A 22,928-nucleotide genomic window follows, 5' to 3' on the forward strand; every position below is an offset into this window, starting at 1 on the left:
TAATGCATAAACAGCACTTTAAACAGAAGACGGTGTCTTACTACTAATGAGAGTTAACAACACACATAGATCCAAACGAATCGCATCAACGCAGAGTGATTGAGATTATCAAAGAGTTTATGGGACGCATAAGTCTGAAAAGCTTCCATTGATTTTTTACCCTTTGATTTTTTTCGTCCAGCCATCTCTGCATTCATTTCATTTCTGGTTGTTGCTGTTGAATAAGTCTTAAAGCATCCATTCCCACTCCAAATGGTACCAGGTATTTTTTTTAATCAAGCAAAACTGTGATGGCTGTGCAGTGCCACTTCCATGAGGGGTAGGGGAATACCTCAGTTGGAGATCCCACCCAGTTTGCACGCCAGCGACAACTCGGCTTCCTTCATTCCATCCATTTGTCCGCCCGCCCCCGCACCACCCCCACCCCGTGTCGGTACGCTCGGTTCCTGCTCGGGGGTTAAAACACACACACACACACACACACACACAAAAACAATCCTTACGTTGCCGCTGCTACCGCCGCCATCTTCCTCCGGAGTTCGACGCAGGAAGGAAGCCGCCAGAACAGGGACTCCCCCGGTCGCCGATTAACTGACACACACATATGATAATCGGCTTGAGCGATTCCGGGCCATCGGCGTTAAACCGGTCCAAACGCGTGCAGCTTGGGGGTTGCTTATTTCTGAAAACTCGGGTTTAGCCGGAGGTGATATATAAATTCGCAGCTGGACCGTTTGCGCTGCTGGGAATGACTTTTGGGGAGGGATAAGAAACGCAAGAGGCCGCAGGGAATGCGGAGAAAGTCGGCGGCCGTGTTGATGTTGACTGGATGTTTGGCTGGATGAGTGACCGTTAAAGCCGTTAAACCGCCGTTCTCGCGCTGCTCCCGCCCGCCCCGGGTTGCCATGGGTAACCAGCTGGCCGGTATCGCCCCCTCCCAGATCCTCTCGGTCGACAGTTACTTCTCCGACATCCATGAGTTCGAGTATGACAAGAGCCTGGGCAGCACCCGCTTCTTCAAGGTGGCCCGGGCCAAGCACCGCGAGGGCCTGGTGGTGGTCAAGGTGTTCGCCGTGCAGGACCCCTCGCTGCCGCTCACCGCCTACAAGCAGGAGTTGGAGGAGCTGCGGCAGCGGTTGCTGGGCGCGCCCAACTGCGTGCCCTTCCAGCGGGCCAGCTTCAGCGAGCGGGCCGCCCTGCTCTTCCGCCAGTACGCCCGCGACAACCTCTACGACCGCATCAGCACCCGGCCCTTCCTCGGCAACACCGAGAAGCGCTGGGTGGCCTTCCAGCTCCTCAACGCCCTCGAGCAGGCCCACCGGGCCGGCGTCCGCCACGGCGACATCAAGACCGAGAATGTCATGGTGACCAGCTGGAACTGGGTGCTGCTCACCGACTTCGCCAGCTTCAAGCCCACCTACCTGCCCGAGGACAACCCGGCCGACTTCAATTACTTCTTCGACACCTCCAGGAGGAGGACCTGTTACATTGCCCCCGAGCGCTTTGTGGACGGGACGATGTTCAGCACCGAGCTGGAGGCGGCCAGAGACCCAACCACCCCGCTGGTGGATCTGACTCACAACAACCAGAGGACCAGGGGAGAACTGAAGCCCGCCATGGACATCTTCTCTGCAGGTAACGCTTTCAACTGAACAGAAGCCGGTTTTCTTCGAAGCGAATGGCTCTTTACTGAATCCCTCAGTTGTAATTGCCCATGTACTGAGAGAAACAATGTGGGAATATTGTAACTATAGACCCCTGTGATCACTAAGGTGAGCGATGAGCCACTTCTAACACTGGCCTACTCCTCCGTCCGACCAGCACAACCTGGCCAGGCACAGGGGTAAAGCTCTCAACAAATGAGTCACAGCAGTTTGTCCTGTGCACTGTGAGCTAAGTTGAGTCAAATAAAACAGCTGAGTTTTTTTTTGAAAATCTGAAATGGATTTAGAAAAGTGTGAGCATACAATCGACATCTAAAAGGAGAACGGACCCTTAAGTTTAGGCCCTTAGTCAGAATTGGAAGATAGGAAACGACGAAGAATCAGATCATGCTAACTATGATCATAAAGAAGGAATTTAGTTCAGTCGCCTGCTGTTAAGACTTTTTTTTTCAAGAAAGCTGGAAAGTTCATGATCATGCTTGTGGACAGAATGGAAATGTCTGGCAAAATCGTTACCCACGTAGTGTTTGGGTTCCCCAAGACCTTGCTATGAGTGAATATTGTAAACTAGATAGAAGTACATGCAACTTGTTATCTCATAAAGAGTGTATGGGAGATTTGAAAATAGTGTGGAGAGAAGCGAAAGGACAGACATTGTTTGCAAAGGTGCCAGGAAAAAGAAGCAAGAAATAGGCAGAGAATTTAAACTCATCTATCAAATCCTTATGAAGAGCGGAGAATGGTGGGTTTTATATTTTCAGCTTCTGTTGAATTTAACCCAGGCCTGGAAGCATAAGGGTAGTGTGCTGTTGTCAAGGAACTAGATTAAATATTTCGACTGCATTGCAGATAGAAACCAGTGAAATTTGTTGACATGTCCACTAGTAGATCTATTATCAGTTAATGTAGTTTTGGTGACCTTGCTTTAGGAGACATGTTATTTGTACACTTATAAACAAACGTGAGTAAGTGATCCTCTTATTTGCAGTACTAAGAGAATGCAGCCAATGATGACCAGATATTGTTACTGGTGATGAATAAAGTAGTGCCATCAACATCATCTGTTTTTAGCAGTCATTAGGATAATGGATAGGGATTTGGGTTCATTTCTAGTGTTTCATTTGTGATTTGGCCCAGGAGTTATTGTACATAAATGGATTCAATTAAACAAATGAAGCCACGGCAAATCCCCAAGAAGTAACTGTAGCTCTGCAGAGACTCATTTAAACCCAGAGTTCAGTTCTCATTATCTTTTAGGATGAATAGGGTACAATTGGATGTATTATTCACGGCTACATTATTTCATTGTATTTGCAAAGTCAAAAACAATATGATCAAAAACAAGAGCCATGAGGTTTTAGACTTGCAGCAATGCAACATTAATGTAATGTAAACTTTTAAAGTTTAATGTAATCTATAATAGTTTTCAAGGTCACAATAATTCCCTGTCAAAGTTAATCCTTCACAATTCATGCAGCATAAATAACAATTTGTGTTCTTCCAAGTCAAGTCTGTATCTAAAAGCACAACCCCTCTAATTATTTAATTGTTATATCTAATGTTTTCCACTGTGCTTCTTACCTGGCAGTCTCTGGTTCTTCAGACTTCAATGTTTAATTTACCTTATACCTATTTAAACTGTCATACAAATTTTCACTCTCCAATGCAGTTTAGAAATTTAGTATAATGTTGTGCCACATACTTCTGTGAACTGTCACAACAGCTGTTGGTGTGTTCAGATATTCACAGATTAGTCTAATACTAAACATTCTGAAAACTTGCTATGTACATGTTTGGGATTATATTTACAAAATTCTTTTTTGTCTTCAAATTTCTCCTGTAAGCAGCCCAACTTGAATGCATTATCACTATCAATTGGACCCACCAACCAATCCTCAAAGTTGGAACTTCCACTAAAGCTACATGTACACATTTGATTAAAATAACTTGATTTCTGCAAAGTCATTCACTTCTCTGTCAGATTGAAGGTTGATAAAGCAGTTTCCAACTCCAGTAAAAATTCGTAAATGTGAAACTGGAAAACTCAGTTAGTATGCAGGTACAGCAAGCAATTAGGATGACAATGGAATGTTGGCCTTTATTGCAAGAGGGATGGAGTATAAAATTTGGGAAGTTTTGCGACAGTTGTACAGGGCATTGGTGAGACCATACCTGGGGTACTGTGTACGGTTGTCATCTCCTTACCTAAGGAGGCACATACTTGCATTGAAAGCAGTTTGGAGAAGGCTCATTAGGCTGATTCCAGGGGTTGTATTTTGAGAAAAGGTTGTGTAGGTTGGGCTTATACTCATTGGAGTTTAGAAGAATGAGAGGTGCTCTTATTGAAATATAAGTTTCTGAGGGGGCTTGATGGTGTAGATGCTGGGAGGATGTTTCACCTTATGGAAGGGACTAGAACTAGAGTTCACAGTTTAAAAATGGAGATGAGGAATTTCTTTTCTCAAGAGGGTCGTTAGTTTTTGGAATTCTTTTCCACAGAGAGCAGTGGTGGCTGGGTCATTGAATATATTCAAGGCTGAGTTAGGCACTTTTGATTGACAAAGGATTTGAGTCTTATCGGGAACAGGCAGGAAAGTGGAGTTAAGGCTACAATCAGATCAGCTATTATCTTAATGAATGGTGGAGCAGGCTTAATGGGCTGGATGACCAACTCCTACTCCTATTTCTTATGATTTTATAAAAGTATATTGAAATAGTAGGTGCCTTTTTAAGACATATTAGTTTTCAAGTGTTAACCCTTGTAGTATCAGGCATACTATAACATTAAATAGTTACAAATAATTGTAAAATTAAGAATTTGCTTCTACCATTACATACTTGTTGTGGAATTTTTTAAAAACACTAAATGATTTATGGGGAAACCGGATTGGGATGTCACTTAGCCCAATATTGTTTAAAAGCTGATTTAAGAGGGAAACTCTTTCGAGTTACCAACAGTCACAGATTGCGACTCTTTCGAGTACAATCACAGTTCTTGGTTTCCGGGAGTGGGACATGAACCCACAACCCTCTGATTCAAAGGCGAGGGTGCTATGAACTGAGCCACAGCTGACACCTCAAAAGCTGATTTAAAGCGTAGTATCACTGTTAATCTGGAACCCATGGCTAATGACTATACCTCTGCTTGTTAATTTCTCTTTTGCAGGCTAATGGATTAATTGACTTGGAGTTTCTGGTGGAAATTGGCCACATCACAAAAAAAGTGGAATTTTAAGTGCAAATTATATCCTGCACAAATTGAGTTTGATTTGTTTTATCGTGCTTGTTTAATAATATTCCCCTAGAAACTGGCATAGCCCACAAAATTGACCACACACCCCAGATTGAATTATCACCATTGCGGGCTTTCAAGGAGGCTGTTAAAATTAAGCTGGTTCCTTTGGATGGTAGTACACCAATTGGCAAGTTTTAAAACCATAGGCAATGTTTTTTAATTCACAAAGAAATTGATTACTGTACATCTCTATAACTAATAAATTATTCTATGTAGTTTTTCAGAAGTTATTTTCGATTGCTTAAAATCTGGTTATTCACAGGCAATGATTAAACCTATTTTCAGCTGCATTAATCAACTGCATCATGTTACCACTCTAAAATAAAATCCTTAATATATTTAAGGCAACAAAATTAAAAATCAAATGCTGCTTGATTGTGCTATATCAAGGTGGATTTTACTTTTGCTGTTATGCAAATTAGTTTGTGCAAAAACTTGAGGGCAAGAAACCACTTCCCAAAACTGATGCAGTTTTTTCCAAGTAGCCGATTGTGCCCAAAGCAGAACCTCTGCCCCATTAACTTGAAACTACTTTCCTAGATGTTACACGTGTTAATTACTTAAGCAAAAACATAAATAGGATACAATACAGAAGTCTGTAGACTGGCCACAGACTATTAATCCTAGTTTTTATAGTTAAAAAATGGACCATCATTCATTCAGTGTAGTAACTTACTCATTTTATATTTGTTAATGCAGTTTTTAGTTGACAAATAGTATTTGAAAACATTTTGACACGTGGCATGTGTGACAAAGTTCCAAATTGCATTAATTTATTACAACTTATCTAATTGCGAAGGAGGTTTCTTAGGGAGGGAAATTGCTGCGATTAAATATTCCATTAGACCACACATTTTAAGATCAACTGCAGTGTATTTTTCAGCTGATAGAATACGTTTGACTGCATAAAATGAGTTTATTTGTAACTGACATGCACAAAGAATCAAAGCTTAAGGAAGCAGCTTTGTTATGCTGTTTAGTAGTTAGAAAATAATTTTCTACAGTTGATGCACAGTATATGCCTAATACAAGGATTTGTGTGTATTTTATATTTTTTTATGTGATATATACAATATATAACGTAACTAGAACTTTTTTTAATCACCCTGTGTAGGGTGTGTTATTGCAGAACTGTTCACAGAGGGAGTGCCTATGTTTGATCTATCCCAATTACTGGCTTACAGAAATGAACATTTCTCCCATGAGCAGGTGCTGAACAAGATTGAGGACTTAAACATAAGAGGTCTGGTAAGCATAGACAAGCAACATGAAATGCTTATTATAATACTTTCGGCAATGATATGCTGGAGTAAATGTAAAATATACAGCTTTTGAAACCATTTTTAAAATATACTCAAGTGGAGTTTTGAGGAGGGGGTCATAACATCTGAGAAATATGTGCATGGAGCTTGTAACATTATTGCTAGACCTCACCACAAAATATACTGCACTCAGCCATTATGCACATTATGTGCTATAGTTTATGTAACGGAACCTGTTAATTGAGGGTAGTGGAATGTTCGGCCACAACGTTGTAATATGCTAACTAAATTAGCAAACGTTAGTGTACTGAAATGTGTTGTTCCATCGGTGGCATTGTAATGGGGGTAAAAAATGTACCATCTTGCAATAATCGTGTTCTATAACATAAGAAAATAAGCAATGCAAATTGTAAGATACAGGCAGTGGTGCATTCCATTGCAAGTGCTCTTGGTGAGTATTTTTTATTACTCATTTTCAGGATTTGGATGTTTCTGGAATATGTAGCCTATCTAGTTGCCCTAGCAACTAAGTGGTTTTCTTTTTCGCCTCAAATGGCATTAAGAGTCGGTCTGAGTAAGAGTGAGTGACAGGTTTCTTTCCCTGCATGAACCAGTTGGCTTTATATGCTCTTTGGTTGTTTTTCTGGAGCTAACCCTTAAATAATCAGATTTATTGAATCTACTTTTACAACATGTCATGGTGGGATTTGAGCTCTCAAATTATAGGCTGAGTGCAGTACAATAATCATTATACTACTGTTAGGTTTCCATTGATAATATAACCATATGAACCCTCAATTGTTTTACAGTATTTGAACTTCCTTTTTCTACTTTGAACCACTTCGGCCTCGAAGGTGGTAACTTGTTGATTTACAATTCCATAGGCCACGCATCCCTCCTTGCACAGTGGCCGTTCTTTACATGCGAGCGTGGTTAGTACATGTTAACAGTCTATTTGAACGTGGAGTGCATTATAAATGAGCTCCATCCTTTTCTCACACTTGCATTCATGCCGTTTCCAGGACAACCACTAGACAGTGATCATAGAGCGAGGGCCGTGGCCTATTTATTTACTTATTTTCCCCCTCCCATTTCTTAGTACAAGGGGTTGGGGCTGATTCCAGTGCCTGAAATCAAGTACTGACTGTGAAATGAATTTAGAATCTTCGGGTATGTGTGGCTTATTGCAATAGTTGGCAATGCCTTTACCCAGAGAACCATTGCAGGAATTCATTTGTACTTCCTGGATTACTGATCTGACAATCCTTTGACCATTGCATCTAAGCACCATCTTTGCTTGAAAAGCCAAGCAGTTATATACTAAGTAAGTATTCAAAATGTAATAACTAATTTAAATATCTATGGAGCACAATGAAGCTGATCATCCCAGTTTTTCTAAGTTATTGATGATCATTTTTAGTGCTACCCCGTCCCATGGGTATCATAAAAGCACTTCCTATAATTAGAGTTAGTTTAGCTGGGTCTGTTATGCTTAAGCAATAGCTAGTCATTCGTAGATCTTTTATCTTTTTTTTAAAAGTTAGGATCATTGATCTTCTTGTATTGCAGGTCAGTCAGATGATTCAGCGTGACCCAGATGCACGTTTAGCAGCAGAAGAATATCTTAAACAACAGAGGGGAAGAGCTTTCCCAGAACTGTTTTATACTTTTCTGCAGCCATACATGGCACAGTTTGCAAAAGAAACTTTCCAGTCTGCTGATGAACGCATCCTGGTAATACGGAAAGATCTAGAAAATATTCTGCAAAATGTTTGTGGAGAGGACCAGACTGAGAAAAATGATGGCGAAACCAAAGAGCATGGTTTGGTTATTTTAGTGTCTGTTATCACTTCTTGCTTGCAGACACTCAAGTACTGTGATTCTAAACTAGCAGCTTTGGAACTGATTCTCCATTTGGCACCCAGACTAAGTGGCGAGATTCTGCTTGATCGTATAACACCTTATCTCTTGCATTTTGCCAATGACCTCATACCTAGGGTACGAGCTGAAGCAGTCAGGACACTGACAAAAGTCTTGGCTCTTGTCAAAGAGGTACCACGCAATGATGTCAATATTTACCCTGAATACATTTTACCGGGTATTGCCCACTTAGCTCAGGATGAAGCAACTCTTGTCAGATTGGCATATGCAGGTAAGGATTGTAGTCTGAAAATTTCAACTATATTCTATAGTGGGTTCCAAGTATGCACTAGTTGCAGATGATATGTGTCCAGTGGACTAGCTTCATCTAATACAAATTTTAAAATCCCTTAAATAAGGGAAAAGTGCATTTGAGAAACTAAACAGAAGCGACATGTTTTATGTCGTCATTCATGAGTTATGAATCTGGTCAGCCTCAGTTATGGAAATGATTCATTTCACACTGCTGTCTACAACATCTTGTCTACTATAACAAAACTTAAGAAACATTAAATATACCAATATATTGGTGTTCCTAAAATAATAAGTTTGACATAGAAAATGGTTCAATTAACTTTTTTTTATATATTGCTGATAGGAGAGATGTGTTGCCTAAGTTTTTCATCTTGCACTCAGTAAGATTTCAAACGATCACTGCAAGTTTAAAGTACAGGAAAAAAGGGCACTGGTTAGTGAGTCAACTCTGATTGGCTGAGGTGTTACCATAGAGAAAGCAGTGAGGAGCTATATGGCTCCCCAAGCTCCCAGGTAATTCAAAAAAGGCACGACTTTAATGTATTCCTTTTGTCTGCAGAGAGTATGTCACTTTGAGCAAGTTTAAAGTGAGTCATGTTGTGAGCGCTTAACTGTGCTTCTCTCCACAGATGCTGCCAGACCTGCTGAGTTTTTCCAGGTATTTTTGTTTTTGTTTTGCATTTCCAGCATCTGCAGTTTTTTACTTTTATCATGTTGTGAGCTCAACTGATTATCTTAAATTGGTTGTTAAATTGGTTAGCATACTCAGGATTGTATAGACCATACTCAACTAGCATATGCATGCAAAACCCAAAATAAAATACTGTTAGATGTGATTCGGCGAATAGGAAGCACTTGCTGATCATTTCTAAGATCTTGTCTTGTAGCGATTGTTAAATCTCTCCTGGTGCTTTTTTAATGAGTAAATTACATTGCTGTTCACATCTTCAGTCTGTCGCATAGTGCAGGGCTGTGCAAGCGTGAAGGCCTTGATTTTTGTGTTCCTTGTACCCAAGTGTCTCTTTGAACGTCAATACTTACAAGTTTCACCCTTTTTTAAAAAAAAAAAAATTCTGCTTTTCTATTCCTATGACCAAAGTGAATAACCTCATCCTTCCCCAAATTATACTCCATCTGCCACCATGTTGCCCACTCACTTAAGCCGTTTATATCCCTGCAGTCTCTTTCTGTCCTCACAGCTTGCATTCCCACCTAGCTTTGTATTGTCAGCAAACTCATTTCATTACTCTGTCTCTTTGCCTAAGTCATTAACATAGATTGGTAAATGGCTGAGGCCCCACACTGATCTTTGTGACACTCCAATATTCACAGCTTGCCAACTTGAAAATGTCCCATTTATTCCGATTCTCTGCTTCCTGCCTGTTAACCCATCCTTCATCCATACTAACGTATCACCACCACCCACCCTCCCCCCACAATTACATAAGCCCTTATCTTGTGTAGTAACCTTTTATGTGGCACCTTTTTGAATGCCTTTTAGAAATCCAAGTATACTGCATCTACTGGTTCCCCTTTATCTACCCTACGAGTTACATCCTCAAAAACCTCTAATCAATTAGTCAAACAGGATTTCCCTTCCATAAAACCATATTGACTTATTCTAATTGTACTAAGCTTCGCTAAGTGCATTGTTAAGAATTCCTTAATGATAGATTCCAGAACTTCCCTAATGACTGATGTCAGGCTAACTGGCCTGTAGTTCCCTGCTTTCTCTCCCTGCTGCCGCCGCACCACCCCCCCCCCCCCCCCCCCCACTTTCTTGAATACATTTCCCAACTTCCAATCTGCTGGAACCATTCTAGAATCTAGGAAATTTTGGAAGATCATAGCTAGTGCATCCGTTATCTCTGCAGCTGTTTCTTTTAGAACGCTAGGATGTAGACCATCAGGCCCTGGGGGTTTGTTGGATTTTAGTTTCTTGAGCTTGTCCAGTATTTTTTCTCTGATATTAATTACCCCAATTTACTCTTATTTGCCCCTAAATTTCCCTTTATTTCTGGTATGCAACTTGTTTCTTCTACTGCGAAGACTGAACAAATATTTTGTGTCTATGTCTGCCACTTCAACATTCCCCATGATAATTTCTCCTGTCTCTTTTAAGGGACCAATGTTTACTTTAGCTACTCTCTTTTTGTATATCTGTAAAAGTTCTTACAATCTATTTTAACTTTTTGGCAACCCTTTGCTGGTTTCTAAAACACTTCCAATTACACTATTCTTTGGAACATTATAAACCTCTTCTTTTAGTCTAATACTATCCTTAACCTCCTTAGTAAACCAAGTCTGGATCTTTCTCACTGAGATTTTGTTTTTCAAAGTAAAGTATTTTTGTTGAACGTTTTAAATTATTTCTTTGAATGTTGCCCACTTTTTATTTATTGCCATACCTTCTCGTCTATTTACCCATTCAATCTTATCCAGGTCTTCCTTCATTTATATGCAATTGGCTTTGTTTAAGTTGAAGTTTCTCGTTTGCGATTGCCGTATGTTGTTTTCAAACATAATGTGGAATTCAGTTGTATTATGATCACTCCTTCCCAGTAGATCTTTTATTGTGACATTAGTAACTAACCCTGCCTCATTGCACAATACTAGATCTAAAATAGCTTTATCCCCATTTGGTTCCATAACATACAGGAAACTGTCACAAAAACATTCTACAATTATTTCATATTTGATTGGTCCACACTACATGGAAGTACCCCACAACATTGCCTTTGTTAGAAGCTCCAATAATTTATTGTTTAATGCTCTGACCCACATATAACTACTGTTTGGGGGCCTATTAACTACCCACACCAGCACTTTTTGATCCGTGCTATTCCTAATCTCCACCCATACTGATTCTACTTCCCAATTTTCTGAGCCAAGATCCTTTTTCACTAACGTCCTTATGTCATACTTCATTATCAGGGCTACCCCTACCCCCTTTTCCATTCTGCCTGTCTTTTCGATTTATTGTTTACCCTAGAATATTTATTTCCTAACCTTGGTCACTGTCTCCCTGTAATGGCAATTAGATTAAAACTATTTTAACTCTTTGTTCCAGTAGTTCGTCTGATATTATTGTGGATGCTTTGTGCCTTCGGATAAAGTGACTTTAATTTTATTTTTTAATTACTATCCCCTGCATGGACCTTACTCTCCGGTGCACTATTACCATGAAGCACTCTGTCCCACTTATCATGTCATTACCCACATTGGTATGCTTTTCAATTGCTTCAACTTTAATCTTTGGATTTCTAAATCTCCCTTCACCTGAACCCTCTGTTACTTTAGAGCTATTTTTCCCTACACTGACCATATTTACTGTTCACTGTTATGTTTGTATGCTCTGTCCCTTCCTGTCACACTTTGGGTACTATTACTTATATTGTTACCCTGCACTATTGCCTCCAAACCCCAATCCTCAATCTCCTGGAAGCCCTATTTCCACTGAATAATGGGTCCTCGGCCATGCTCTCCTGCTACATTCCTCCTCTTGCCCTCTGGCCATCAGGCAGTGCAGAGTTAAATGAGGTCCTGCCATTAAAATTGGGCATGTCTCCACTTCCCTGTTGATATCAAGGCCTAAATCTTGTCACTGAAATGAGGCATCGTTAAACGGTGGAATATTGAACTGTGGTATATGAGTGAAACTGTTGGAACTTCTTAGAGATACATCACTGCTCCCAATATAAATGAGGGTTATTCAGTTTTTTGACTTAATCAGGAAAGCAGTTCGCTCAATTCAGGTACAACACACTCCATTGTTTTCAGTTCTCCCTTGGTATGGTATCATGTCACAGTAGACTGGTATTTGAATTTTATAATCTTTAGTATTTGTTCCAAATGGGCAAAACACTAACTGTAATAGTACAGGAAACATAGCATTTGTTTAAGTGAAAGTTGATTGCTGAACTATCTTTCGCTAATTCATGTTATTGTGTTTGAACAGAAAACATAGCACTTTTGGCTGAGACAGCCCTCCGTTTTTTAGAAATAGTCCAATTAAATAATTTGAATGTGGAAAGTGAGTTAAATGGTGAAGAAATAGAGGAAATGCTACACCCCAATGAAAACTATGACTCGGGTAATTCTTTTGCATTAAAAGTTATAATTTTTTTTGTTCTCTGCAACTTAAGATGCAATTGTTGAAATATTTGGCTTATCTTCTAGAAGCCTACAGTTGAATGCTAATACTGAACTGAATCCTATGTTTGTAGAATTGCAAGCTCTCCATGAGATGGTTCAGCAAAAAGTGGTGACGCTGTTGAGTGACCCAGAAAATATAGTGAAACAGACTTTAATGGAGAATGGTATAACTCGGCTTTGTGTGTTCTTTGGACGTCAAAAAGCTAATGATGTTCTTCTGTCGCACATGATCACCTTTTTGAATGATAAAAATGATTGGCACCTTCGAGGTGCTTTCTTTGATAGTATTGTTGGTAAGTACAGTACCTTTTTATGGCAGTATGAGACTACTATTGTACTGCAGGTATACCCAATCAAAATAATGCTCTAAAATTAGAATAATGGCTATCTGTTGAAAATTTATTTTGAAACTTTCTTACTGTATATATTTGCCTATATAGAAGAAACATACTAACCTTCCATATTACTTTTAATAAAAGGAAATCAATTTATTACTGGCCCTTTAATATAATAAACATTTTGTATAATGTTTCGATTAAATAATAGGAGTTAATTTTGTGATATTGATATTGAATTTATGTATAGAGTAATTGTCTGTCTTCTGAAAAACATACTTGAAATTCTTGAGATACTTATGCTGAAATGCAGCATATTCTGTTTGTAGAGTTAATAATAGATGCCTAAAGTGTTGACAATTCCCTGGTCCACCTGCATTTTACTGTTCTGATTCTTATGTTTAAGCCAGACAAGTAACAAATACAAGCTAACGTGACTTTCTTACCTTCCTTTTCCCGTTCCATCGGATCATTCTCCAGATTTGTTCAGTCATGGTTGCCCTTTCCCATCTTGTGAAATTCTACCCATTATGTCTGGTGCTTTGATCAGTCTGAGGTGTTCCAAGCCTACTTTATCTCTTATAATGTCTGATAAATGCCCTATTAAAACTTGTAAGAACAAAAAAAAAATCATCAGAATGCTGCCATTGGTCCTTTTGCTAAGAGTGACTTGCAGCTTCTGTGGATTCTACTTTCCATGCCTCCTCTGTTGTAATGCTGCAGCTGTGCATCCTTTTCTCTTCAAACTGTAAGCTTGATCATGGATGGACAGCTGAGACCTGTTGCTTGCAATTCCTCTGCCTGGATTCCTCCCCCTTGGATCTAATGCTGGGATTGAGGTGAGCCAAATGGACCATGTGTCTGTGGGAGAACACTTGGGTGAGAATGATCATTGTACCATAAAGTTTAGATTTGTAATGGAGAAGAGCAAGGAACAATCTAAAGTGGAACTCCTAAATTGGAAAAGTGCTACTTCATTGGGATGAGAGGGAATCTAGCCAGATTAAAATGTAACCGAAGATTGACAGGAAAACCTGTAACAGATCGTGGGTGATCTGTAAGAAGGAGATGTTTCAAGTACAGGCTAGGTACATTTCAAAAAGAGGAAAAGACAGGAAAACCAAAGCAAGGCATCCTGGATTATGTAGATAATGTACATGATGAAACACAAAAAGAGGGTGCATGATGAATGTCAGGTGAATTCCTCAAATGAGAAGTAGGCCAAATAAATAAGCTGAGAGGGGAAGTGATGAGAGAAGTAAGACTAATAAAGAGACAGTATGAGAATGAAATGGCACTGAGCATAAAATGGAACTCAAAGATCTTCTATTGGCTTGTGAATGGTAGGTGGATAGTAAGAGGCAGGGTGGATCCTATTAGGGGCAAAGAGGATGATATATGCTTAGAGGCACAGGGTGAAACTAGGATACTTAAACAAATCCTTTCTATCTGTGTTTACTAAGGAAAATTATACTGCCAAAATACAGGTAGAGGTGAAGATGGTAGAGGTAATGGTTGGATTGAAAATTGATAGGATGTACTGGAAAGGCTGGGTATGTTTAGAGTGGATAAGGCGCTTGGACTGGATGGCTTGCATCCCCCAGAATGCTAAAGGAAGTGGAGATGGTGCAAGGGCTTCCCATAATCTTCCAATCTTCTCTGGATACAAAGGAAATGCCAGTTTGGAAAATAGCAAATGTGTGACCCTTATTCAAAAGAGCGTGTAAGGACATTCGTGGTAACTATAAGCTAACGGTTTAATATCAGTGGTGGGTAAAGTTTTAGAAACAATAATCAGGGAAAAAAATCAGCAGGCAGTAAGCTAGATTTGAGTTAATCAAAGATTTGTAAAAAGCAGATTATACTTGATTAATCTAATTGAGTTTTTTGATGATGTAACAGAGAAGGGAATGCACTTAATGTTTTTTACGTGAATTGTAAGAAAACGTTATCTGCATGGATCTTCAAGAGAGTACTTTGCAAAGCGCTTTGGATCTTGGTCTTCATAAATAGAGGTGTTGAGTACAAAAAGAGGGGAAGTTAGGCTGAACTTTTATAAAGCTCTGGTTAGACCACAAGAATATTTCGACAGTGCTAGCCACCACACTTAAGGAAGGACATGAGGGTCCTTGGAGAGGGTGCAGATGAGATTTACCAGAATGGCTTCAGTGATGAGGGATTTTTGCTACAAAGTTAGGTTGGAGAACCTGGGCTTGTTCCCTTTGGACTAAAGGAGATTATGGGAATATTTTATGGGGGTGCACAAGATCATGACAGGTTTGGATAAGATTGACAGAGAAAAGCTTTTCCATTTAGCCGGTGGTGCAAAGACTAGGAGAATCGGGGGGAGATGGTGACATAGTGGTAATGTCACTGGACTAGCAATCCAGAGGCCGAGGCTAATGCTGTAGGGACTGGGTTCAAGCCCCACCATGGAAGTTGATGAAATTTAAACTCCAATTAATAAATCTGGAATGTAAAGCTAATATCATTGATAGTGACCATGAAACTATCGTCAATTGTTGTAAAATCCCATCTGGTTCACCAATGTCCTTTTAGGGAAGGAAATCTACCTTCTTTACCTGGTCTGGCTTGCATGTGACTTCAGACCCACAGTAATGTGGTTGACTCTTAACTGCCCTCTGAAATGACCTAGCAAGCCACTCAGCTCAAGGGCAGTTTGGAATGAGCAACAATTTTGGCCTTGCCAGTGACATCACATCCCATGGAAAAAATAAACAAGAATTGGGCAAGAGGCACAAGGTTGGTGAGGAAGAATTATTTTTGCGTAGCATTTTGGTAATGACCTGGAACTCGCTGCCTAAGAGTGTGGTGGAAGCGGAGGCTATCAGTGATTTTAAAGCGACATTGGGTGTGCACTTGAGGGAAATAAATGTACTGAGCTAGGGGGCTAGTGGAGGGTGGGGGATGATTGGGACTGACTGGATTGCACTCTCGAGGGCTTGATGGGTTGAATGGCCTCCTTCAGTGGCATAATGACTCTGACTTGATAAACCAGAACATAAGAATTCAGAGCAGGAATAGGCCTTTCAGCCCTTCGACACTGCTCCGCCATTCAATGAGATCATAACTGATATCTACTCCAAAACCATTTTCCTGCACTATCCCCGTATCCCTTGATGTTTTTAATATATAGAAATCTATCAATCTCCTTATATATGCTCAACGACTAGGTCTCAACAGCCCTCTGGGACAGAGAATTCCAAATATTCACCACCCTCTTAGTGAAGAAATTCCTCCTCTCAATCTTAAATGGCCTGCCCCGTAATCTGAGACTCTGTCCCATGGTTCTGGAACCCCCAGCCAAGGGAAACGCCCTTCCTGCATCTACACTGTCGAGTCCTGTAAGAATTTTGTATGTTTGAATGACATCACCTCTCATTCTTCTAAACTCCAGAGAATAAAGGCCCACTCTATTTAATCTTTTCTCATAGGACAATCCCTCCATCCAGGAATTAATTTAGTAAACCTTTCTTGCCATAGAGGGAGTGCAACAATATCTCTCCTTGGGTAAGGAGGCCAAAACTGCACACAAGACCCCTGGTATGGTCTCACCAAGACTCCATATAATTGCAGTATGGCATCCTTACTCCTATGTATGTGAAGGGAAACAGATTGGTGAAGACAAATGTAGGTCCCTTACAGTCAGAAACGGGGGAATTTATAATGGGGAACAAAGAAATGGCTGACCAACTAAGTACATACTTTGGTTCTGTCTTCACAAAGGAGGACACAAATAACATACCAGAAATGTTGGGGAACGCAGGGTTTAGTGAGAGGGAGGAACTGAAAGAAATCAGTAATAGTAGGGAAATGATGTTGGGGAAATTGATGGGATTGAAGGCCGATAAATCCCCAGGGCCTGATAATCTACATCTACGTAAGGAAGTGGCCTTAGAAATAATGGATGCATTGGTGGTAATTTTCTGAGATTCTGTAGACTCTGGAACAGTTCCTACAGATTGGAGGGTAACCAATGTAACCCCACTATTTAAAAAGGGAGGTAGAGAGAAAACAGGGAATTATAGACCAGTCAGCCTGATGCCTGTAGTGGGGAAAATTCTAGAGTCCATTATAAAAGATTTAATAGCTGAGCACGTGGAAAACAGTGGCAGAATCAGACAGAGTCAGCATGGATTTATGAAAGGGAAATCATGGTTGACAAATCTACTGGAATTTTTCGAGCATGTAACTAGTAGAGTTGATGAGGGGGAGCCAGTGGATGTGGGTATTTGGACTTTCAGAAGGCTTTCGACAAAGTCCCACATAAGAGATTGGCGTGTAAAATTAAAGCACATGGGATTGGGGGTAGTGTATTGAGGTGGATAGAAAACTGGTTGGCAGACAGGAAACAAAGAATAGGAATAAACGGGTCTTTCCGAATGGCAGGCAGTGACTAGTGAGGTACTGCAGGTATTGGTGCTGGGACCCCAGTTATTCACAATATATATTAATGATTTAGATGAGGGAACTAAAGGTAATGTCTCCAAATTTGCAGATGGCACAAAGCTGGGTGAGAGGGTGAGCTGTGAGGAGGATGCAGAGATGCTTCAGTGTGATTTGGACAAGCTGAGTGAGTTGGCAAATGCATGGCAGATGCAGCATAATGTGGATAAATGTGAGGTTATCCAACTTTGGTGGCAAAAACAGGAAGGCAGATTATTAACTGAATGGCTATAAATTGAGAGAGGGGAATGTGCAACGAGACCTGGGTGTTCTCGTACATCAGTCGCTGAAGGTAAGCATGCAGGTGCAGCAGGCGGTAAAGAAGGCAAATGGTATGTTGACCTTCATAGCCAGAGGATTCGAGTACAGGAGCAGGGATGTCTTGCTTAAATTATGCAGGGCCTTGGTGAGACCACACCTGGAATATTGTGTGCAGTTTTGGTCTCCTTATCTGAGGAAGGATGTACTTGCTATAGAGGGAGTGTAGCAAAGGTTTACCCGACTGATTCCTGGGATGGCGGGACTGACATATGAGGAGAGATTGAGTCAGTTAGAGTTATGTTCGCCGGAGTTCAGAAGAATGAGGGGGGAACTCATAGAAACTTATAAAATTCTAACAGGACTAAACAGAGTAGATGCAGGAAGGACGCTCCCGATGGTGGGTGGGGTTCGGGTCCAGAACCAGGGGTCACACTCTGAAGATATAGGGTAGACCATTTAGGACTGAGATGAGGAGAAATTTCTTCACCCAGTGAGTGGTGAGCCTGTGGAATTCATTACCACAGAAAGTAGTTGAGGCCAAAACATTGTATGTTTTCAAGAAGGAGTTCGATATAGCTCTTGGGGCAAAAGGGATCAAAGGATATTGGGAAAAAGCGGGAGCAGGCCATCCAACTCAATAGCCTGCTCCCGCTTTTTCCCAATATCCTTTAATCTCTTTTGCCCCAAGAGCTATATCGAACTCCTTCTTGAAAACATACAATGTTTTGGCCTCAACTACTTTCTGTGGTAATGAATTCCACAGGCTCACCACTCACTGGGTGAAGAAATTTCTCCTCATCTCAGTCCTAAATGGTCTACCCTGTATCTTCAGAGTGTGACCCCTGGTTCTGGACCCCACCCCCCCACCATCGGGAGCGTCCTTCCTGCATCTACCCTGTTTAGTCCTGTTAGAATTTTATAAGTTTCTATGAGATCCTCCCTCATTCTTCTGAACTCTGGCGAACATAATTCTAACCGACTCAATCTCTCCTCATATGTCAGTCCCGCCATCCCAGGAATCAGTCGGGTAAACCTTTGCTACACTCCCTCTATAGCAAGTACATCCTTCCTCAGATAAGGAGACCAACTCAATAATCAGCCATGATCATAATGAATGGCGCAGCAGGCTCGAAGGGCCGAATGGCCTACTCCTTGTAGTTTCTATGTTTCTATACTCAAACCCTTTTGTAGTAAAGGTCAACATACCATTTGCCTTCTTAATTGCTTGCTGTACTTGCATGTTAGCTTTCAGTGATCAAGGACACCCAAATTCCTTTGAAGTTCAACACTTCCCAGCCTCTCACCATTTAAGGAAAATTCTGTATTTTCTACTAAATTGGATAGCCTCACATTTCTCCACATTGCATTCCAGCTGCTAAATTTTTGCCCACACCCTTAGCCTCTCCAAATCCCCTTGAAGCGACTTTGCATCCTTCTCACAACTCATTCTTCCACCTAGTTTTATGTCATCCGCTAATTTGGAAATATTGCATTTAACCCCCACATTCAAATCATTGATATAGATTGTGAATAGCTGGGGCCCTAGCACTGATCCTTGTGGTACCCCAGTAGTCATAGCCTGCCAACCTGAAAATAACCCATTTATTCCTACTCTTTGTTTCTGTTCGTTAACCAGTTCTCAATCCATGCCAGTATATAATCCCATGAGCTCTAATTTTGTTTATTAACCTCTTGTGTGGAATGTTATCAAAAGCTTTCTGAAAATATAAATATACCACATCTACCAGTTCCCCCTTGTCAATTCTGCTAGTTACGCCCTCAAATAAAAACTCCCAACAGGTTTATTCAACATGATTTTTCTTTCTTAGCTCCATGTTGACTGCCCAGTCCTACCATTATTTTCTTAGTATCCTGTTATCACATTTTTTTGTTACAGTTTCTAGCATTTCCCTACTATTGACGTCAGGCTAACCGATCTGTAGTTCTACATTTTTTTTTCTCTCTCTCTCTCTCTCTTTCTCTCTCTCTCTCAAATAGTGGGGTTACATTTGCCACCTTCCAATCTGCAGGAACCATTCCAGAGTCTATAGAATTTTGAAAGATGACCACCAATGCATCTGTTATCTGTAGATAAGAACCACCTTCCATTGCTGTATTTGGTTTATCACATCTAGTATGAGATTTTTCCAACCCATTCAGTCACATCCTTCTGGAATCTGAAAACCATTGTTCCTGTTGACACGTTGACACCTGTACGATGTGCACCTCTGAACTTAGCTTCTCTTTCTTTAAGCTTACTACCATTGTACATTTTCCTGTGTTTGGTATTTTGCACATGTTCACCCTATATCTAAATTGATTCTGTTTGCTGCATATATTTCAAAATCCTTAATGATACATGTTGATGTTTCAAATTTAGTTCAATCAATTTTTAGGGGGAAAAAAGTAACATAAACAGCTAAGGATTTGATTACACTGTATAACAATTTATTGGTGCCCAAAGCCTGTAACCTCACGAAAATGTACCTTTTTTTTGTGTCTTTAGTCTGTTTTGAGTCATTATTGAATAGAATTTTCCGCAATTTTCAAACTGCAAGCTCATCTGATTGATGCAGTTTCTGTATTTGATGCCTTGCAATGACATTATTTCTATTAATAGCATTATTTTCTTTTGGGTAGCTGACATTGTCTTTCAGAAACGAAGGGGTTCTATTTACAAATGGTTCTTAAAGAAAATTTAGAATGCTACTATTGTTATAATATTAAAAATGGCAGTGAATATGTTTAGATTTGTAATTAATTACTTTGTATGTGCAACATATAATTTGTTTCAGGAACATAATATTAATTTTAGGAGTATTTGCTGCATTTTGGATGTTAATTCTAAAGCAACTAAGCTGCTTTGCTGGAATTGGCCACAAGGTGGTGCAATAAGACTTATTTCAACAACTTGGACTCCGGAAATCTCAATTTTCACAACTGGAACTAATAATACATGAACTACCAACTGATCCGTTCTCCTTTTTAAAAGGGGGATTATTTTCATATATTTTTTAAAGTGCAAACAGAAGTTGAAATACAGTCCATTCAAACTTAAATTTACATTGATAGCAAATAATAAAATTATAATTTCGAAAGTACCTAATCATTTAATATTTATGACAGGTTATAGTAGAAATTATTTACTTAAATACAGTTAGTATAGGGAAGAAAATGAGTTTTTGTTTTGATATCTGTTCACCTAATACAGTGTAAGAAGCTGATCAAAATATACCTCAAATTTTGAAGCTCAGAGATCGTTGATTTTATTTTGCCAGTATTATGCCATCAAGTGACTGAGTGCTATTATTTTCACTGTAAAAGCATTTCAATAGCCAGCATCACATGATGCCAAAACCTGTGTATATACAGTATTTTGCTTCTCACCAAGACAGTAGTGTACAATGAGTATACCAACAGATGACACAAACTGAATACATGATTCTTTCAAATTTCTTTGGTAAAATTCATCTGTTTAACAAAATCTGGAATTAAACATTTAATTATTTCTCTAAGCAAAACTGTTACAGGTCTAATTTCTTCTCCCATTTCAAGGTGTCCTCCTTGCACTAAATATTGTTTGTGTATTTTTGTAATGTGATAGGTATCTACAGTGATTATCCAACACACTCTCAAGCACATAGTATATGTTACTTCAATACTTTGAGTGGTGCTGTAGGATATTAGCCTTCCAGTAAGTGGGACACTGAAGCAAATCAAGCTTGAACTGGAATTTAAATTCATACATTCTTATTAGGCAAGTTGGGACCATGTGTGGCAGAGAATTTTCTGTTTATGAAATGACACTGCCTGCTGTTCTATAGCAATTAGCTTTAATGATGCAAATTGTAGAATTGTCTGATTTATTTATTTTTCTGTGCTTTTGATTTAAAGGAGAAAACTTGATGTGATGAATCAACAATAAACAGATCCAAGAGACCCTTTTGAGACCTCTTTATTAGGAAAATTACATCCATTGAGGACTATCTTTTTGAGATTTTGTCCAGAAGATTAAAGATGCTCTTAATTTCAAGTTGTGCTATATTTTCAGGTGTGGCAGCTTATGTTGGATGGCAGAGCTCAGCAATCCTTAAACCTCTTCTTCAACAAGGACTCAGTGATGCCGAGGAATTTGTGATTTATAAAGCCCTCAATGCCCTGACCTGCATGTGTCAGTTGGGACTTCTGCAAAAACCTCACATCTATGAGTTTGCCAGTGACATTGGTGAGATTTAGTTTTGCATAAAAGGTGTTTTCCTTTTTTAAAAAACTAGTGTTTTTGTGCTGAAACACACCATTAAAATGAGTAGTGGTCACCGACTGCAATCTCCACCAAGTGGCTACTCATTGAGTCCAGACATAGAGTGTCAACAGGCTGTTCAACCATGCTGCACAGCTGAGAACATTCCTGTCTTAAGCAAGTATGCTTTCTGATTTGGGGGCTGGAGAAGGGGCTGCAGTGAGTGGTGTGGTGGTAGCGTAGAGAAAAAGGCGCTGCGTGTTGTCCAGATAGTGATTGGAAGCAAGAAGTTTAGCTGATTTTCCTCTCCCTGGACTGGGGCCACAAGGCAAATTCTGGCACTCCTGATGTTGTGGATGAAATCGGGTAACATATGGGAAATTGAATTTAAGATCTGTATGCACGTCTTTATGAATTAAGTGATGGAGGAGTAGAAAACAATAATTAAACATCTCCCGCTACGTTTAATGTTTTTTTTTAAAAAAGGTTTTGCTTTGTGCCATTCTTGAATGACTGGCTACCTTATTCACTGTTCAATTAAGCATTTCAAAAACTTCTAAAGAGAATGTTTTGTGATTAGTAGATTTTCTTTTGTGTGTGTTGATAAAAGCTGAACAGTTAGGAACAGTAGAGTGCACAGTTCTTGTAAGGACATCAGTATGATTCATAATTAACAATCCTAAGTAATTTATAAGGATCAGAAAAGCATTTAATGAGACATGGGAATTAGCCAGTTAATGAGAAATCACTAGAAAAATCCAAGAAATTGGGTGATCAGTAACCCTGTAAAGAGCAAGTTGAAACTTTACTATTTTTGTCCTGTTTTTGCTACAGTTTAATTCATTTGTTTTTTGGGTGCAAATCCATTTTTGGAATTTAACTGCTTGACCTGCACATTTATAACAAAATGCAAACTTGGGAGTACTTTCTATCTGAAGAACATCTGTCGATCTTTTTAAAAAGCAATCAATTTAATGAGGGCACAAAGAAAAAAGAAAAGACCATCAGACTTATCAATGCAATTATACTGCCAGCCCCTATTCCAAATTATTATTGGAGGGGGAAAATTGTAAA

General features: G+C 39.7%; 2 protein-coding genes across 8 annotated transcripts in view; one reads left to right on the plus strand and one right to left on the minus strand.

Moving 5' to 3' along the window:
• Window positions 1-1,561, minus strand: part of LOC144679088 (uncharacterized) — a 71,990-nt gene extending 70,429 nt beyond the window's left edge. For 3 of the 6 annotated variants that reach the window (XM_078539377.1, XM_078539378.1, XM_078539376.1), the window contains exon 1: window positions 1,422-1,561. The gene's annotated coding sequence lies outside the window, so the exon portion shown is untranslated. Of the gene's footprint in view, window positions 1-503; window positions 609-1,421 lie in introns of those variants that run through there. The other 3 variants (XM_078539374.1, XM_078539373.1, XM_078539375.1) reach the window with 1 other exon arrangement.
• pik3r4 (phosphoinositide-3-kinase, regulatory subunit 4) overlaps window positions 906-22,928 on the plus strand; it is a 167,351-nt gene continuing 145,328 nt past the window's right edge. For both annotated transcript variants that reach the window (XR_013576242.1, XM_078539372.1), the window contains exons 1-6: window positions 906-1,635; window positions 6,074-6,207; window positions 7,791-8,373; window positions 12,355-12,489; window positions 12,623-12,844; window positions 21,666-21,839. Coding sequence is in view for 1 of the 2 variants with exons in the window: in XM_078539372.1 (XP_078395498.1) it covers window positions 906-1,635; window positions 6,074-6,207; window positions 7,791-8,373; window positions 12,355-12,489; window positions 12,623-12,844; window positions 21,666-21,839 (1,978 nt within the window). In the remaining variant the exon portion in view is untranslated. The remainder of the gene's footprint in view (window positions 1,636-6,073; window positions 6,208-7,790; window positions 8,374-12,354; window positions 12,490-12,622; window positions 12,845-21,665; window positions 21,840-22,928) is intronic.

Source organism: Cetorhinus maximus, chromosome 3, assembly GCF_964194155.1.
Source record: "Cetorhinus maximus chromosome 3, sCetMax3.hap1.1, whole genome shotgun sequence".
Classification (NCBI taxonomy): domain Eukaryota; kingdom Metazoa; phylum Chordata; class Chondrichthyes; order Lamniformes; family Cetorhinidae; genus Cetorhinus; species Cetorhinus maximus.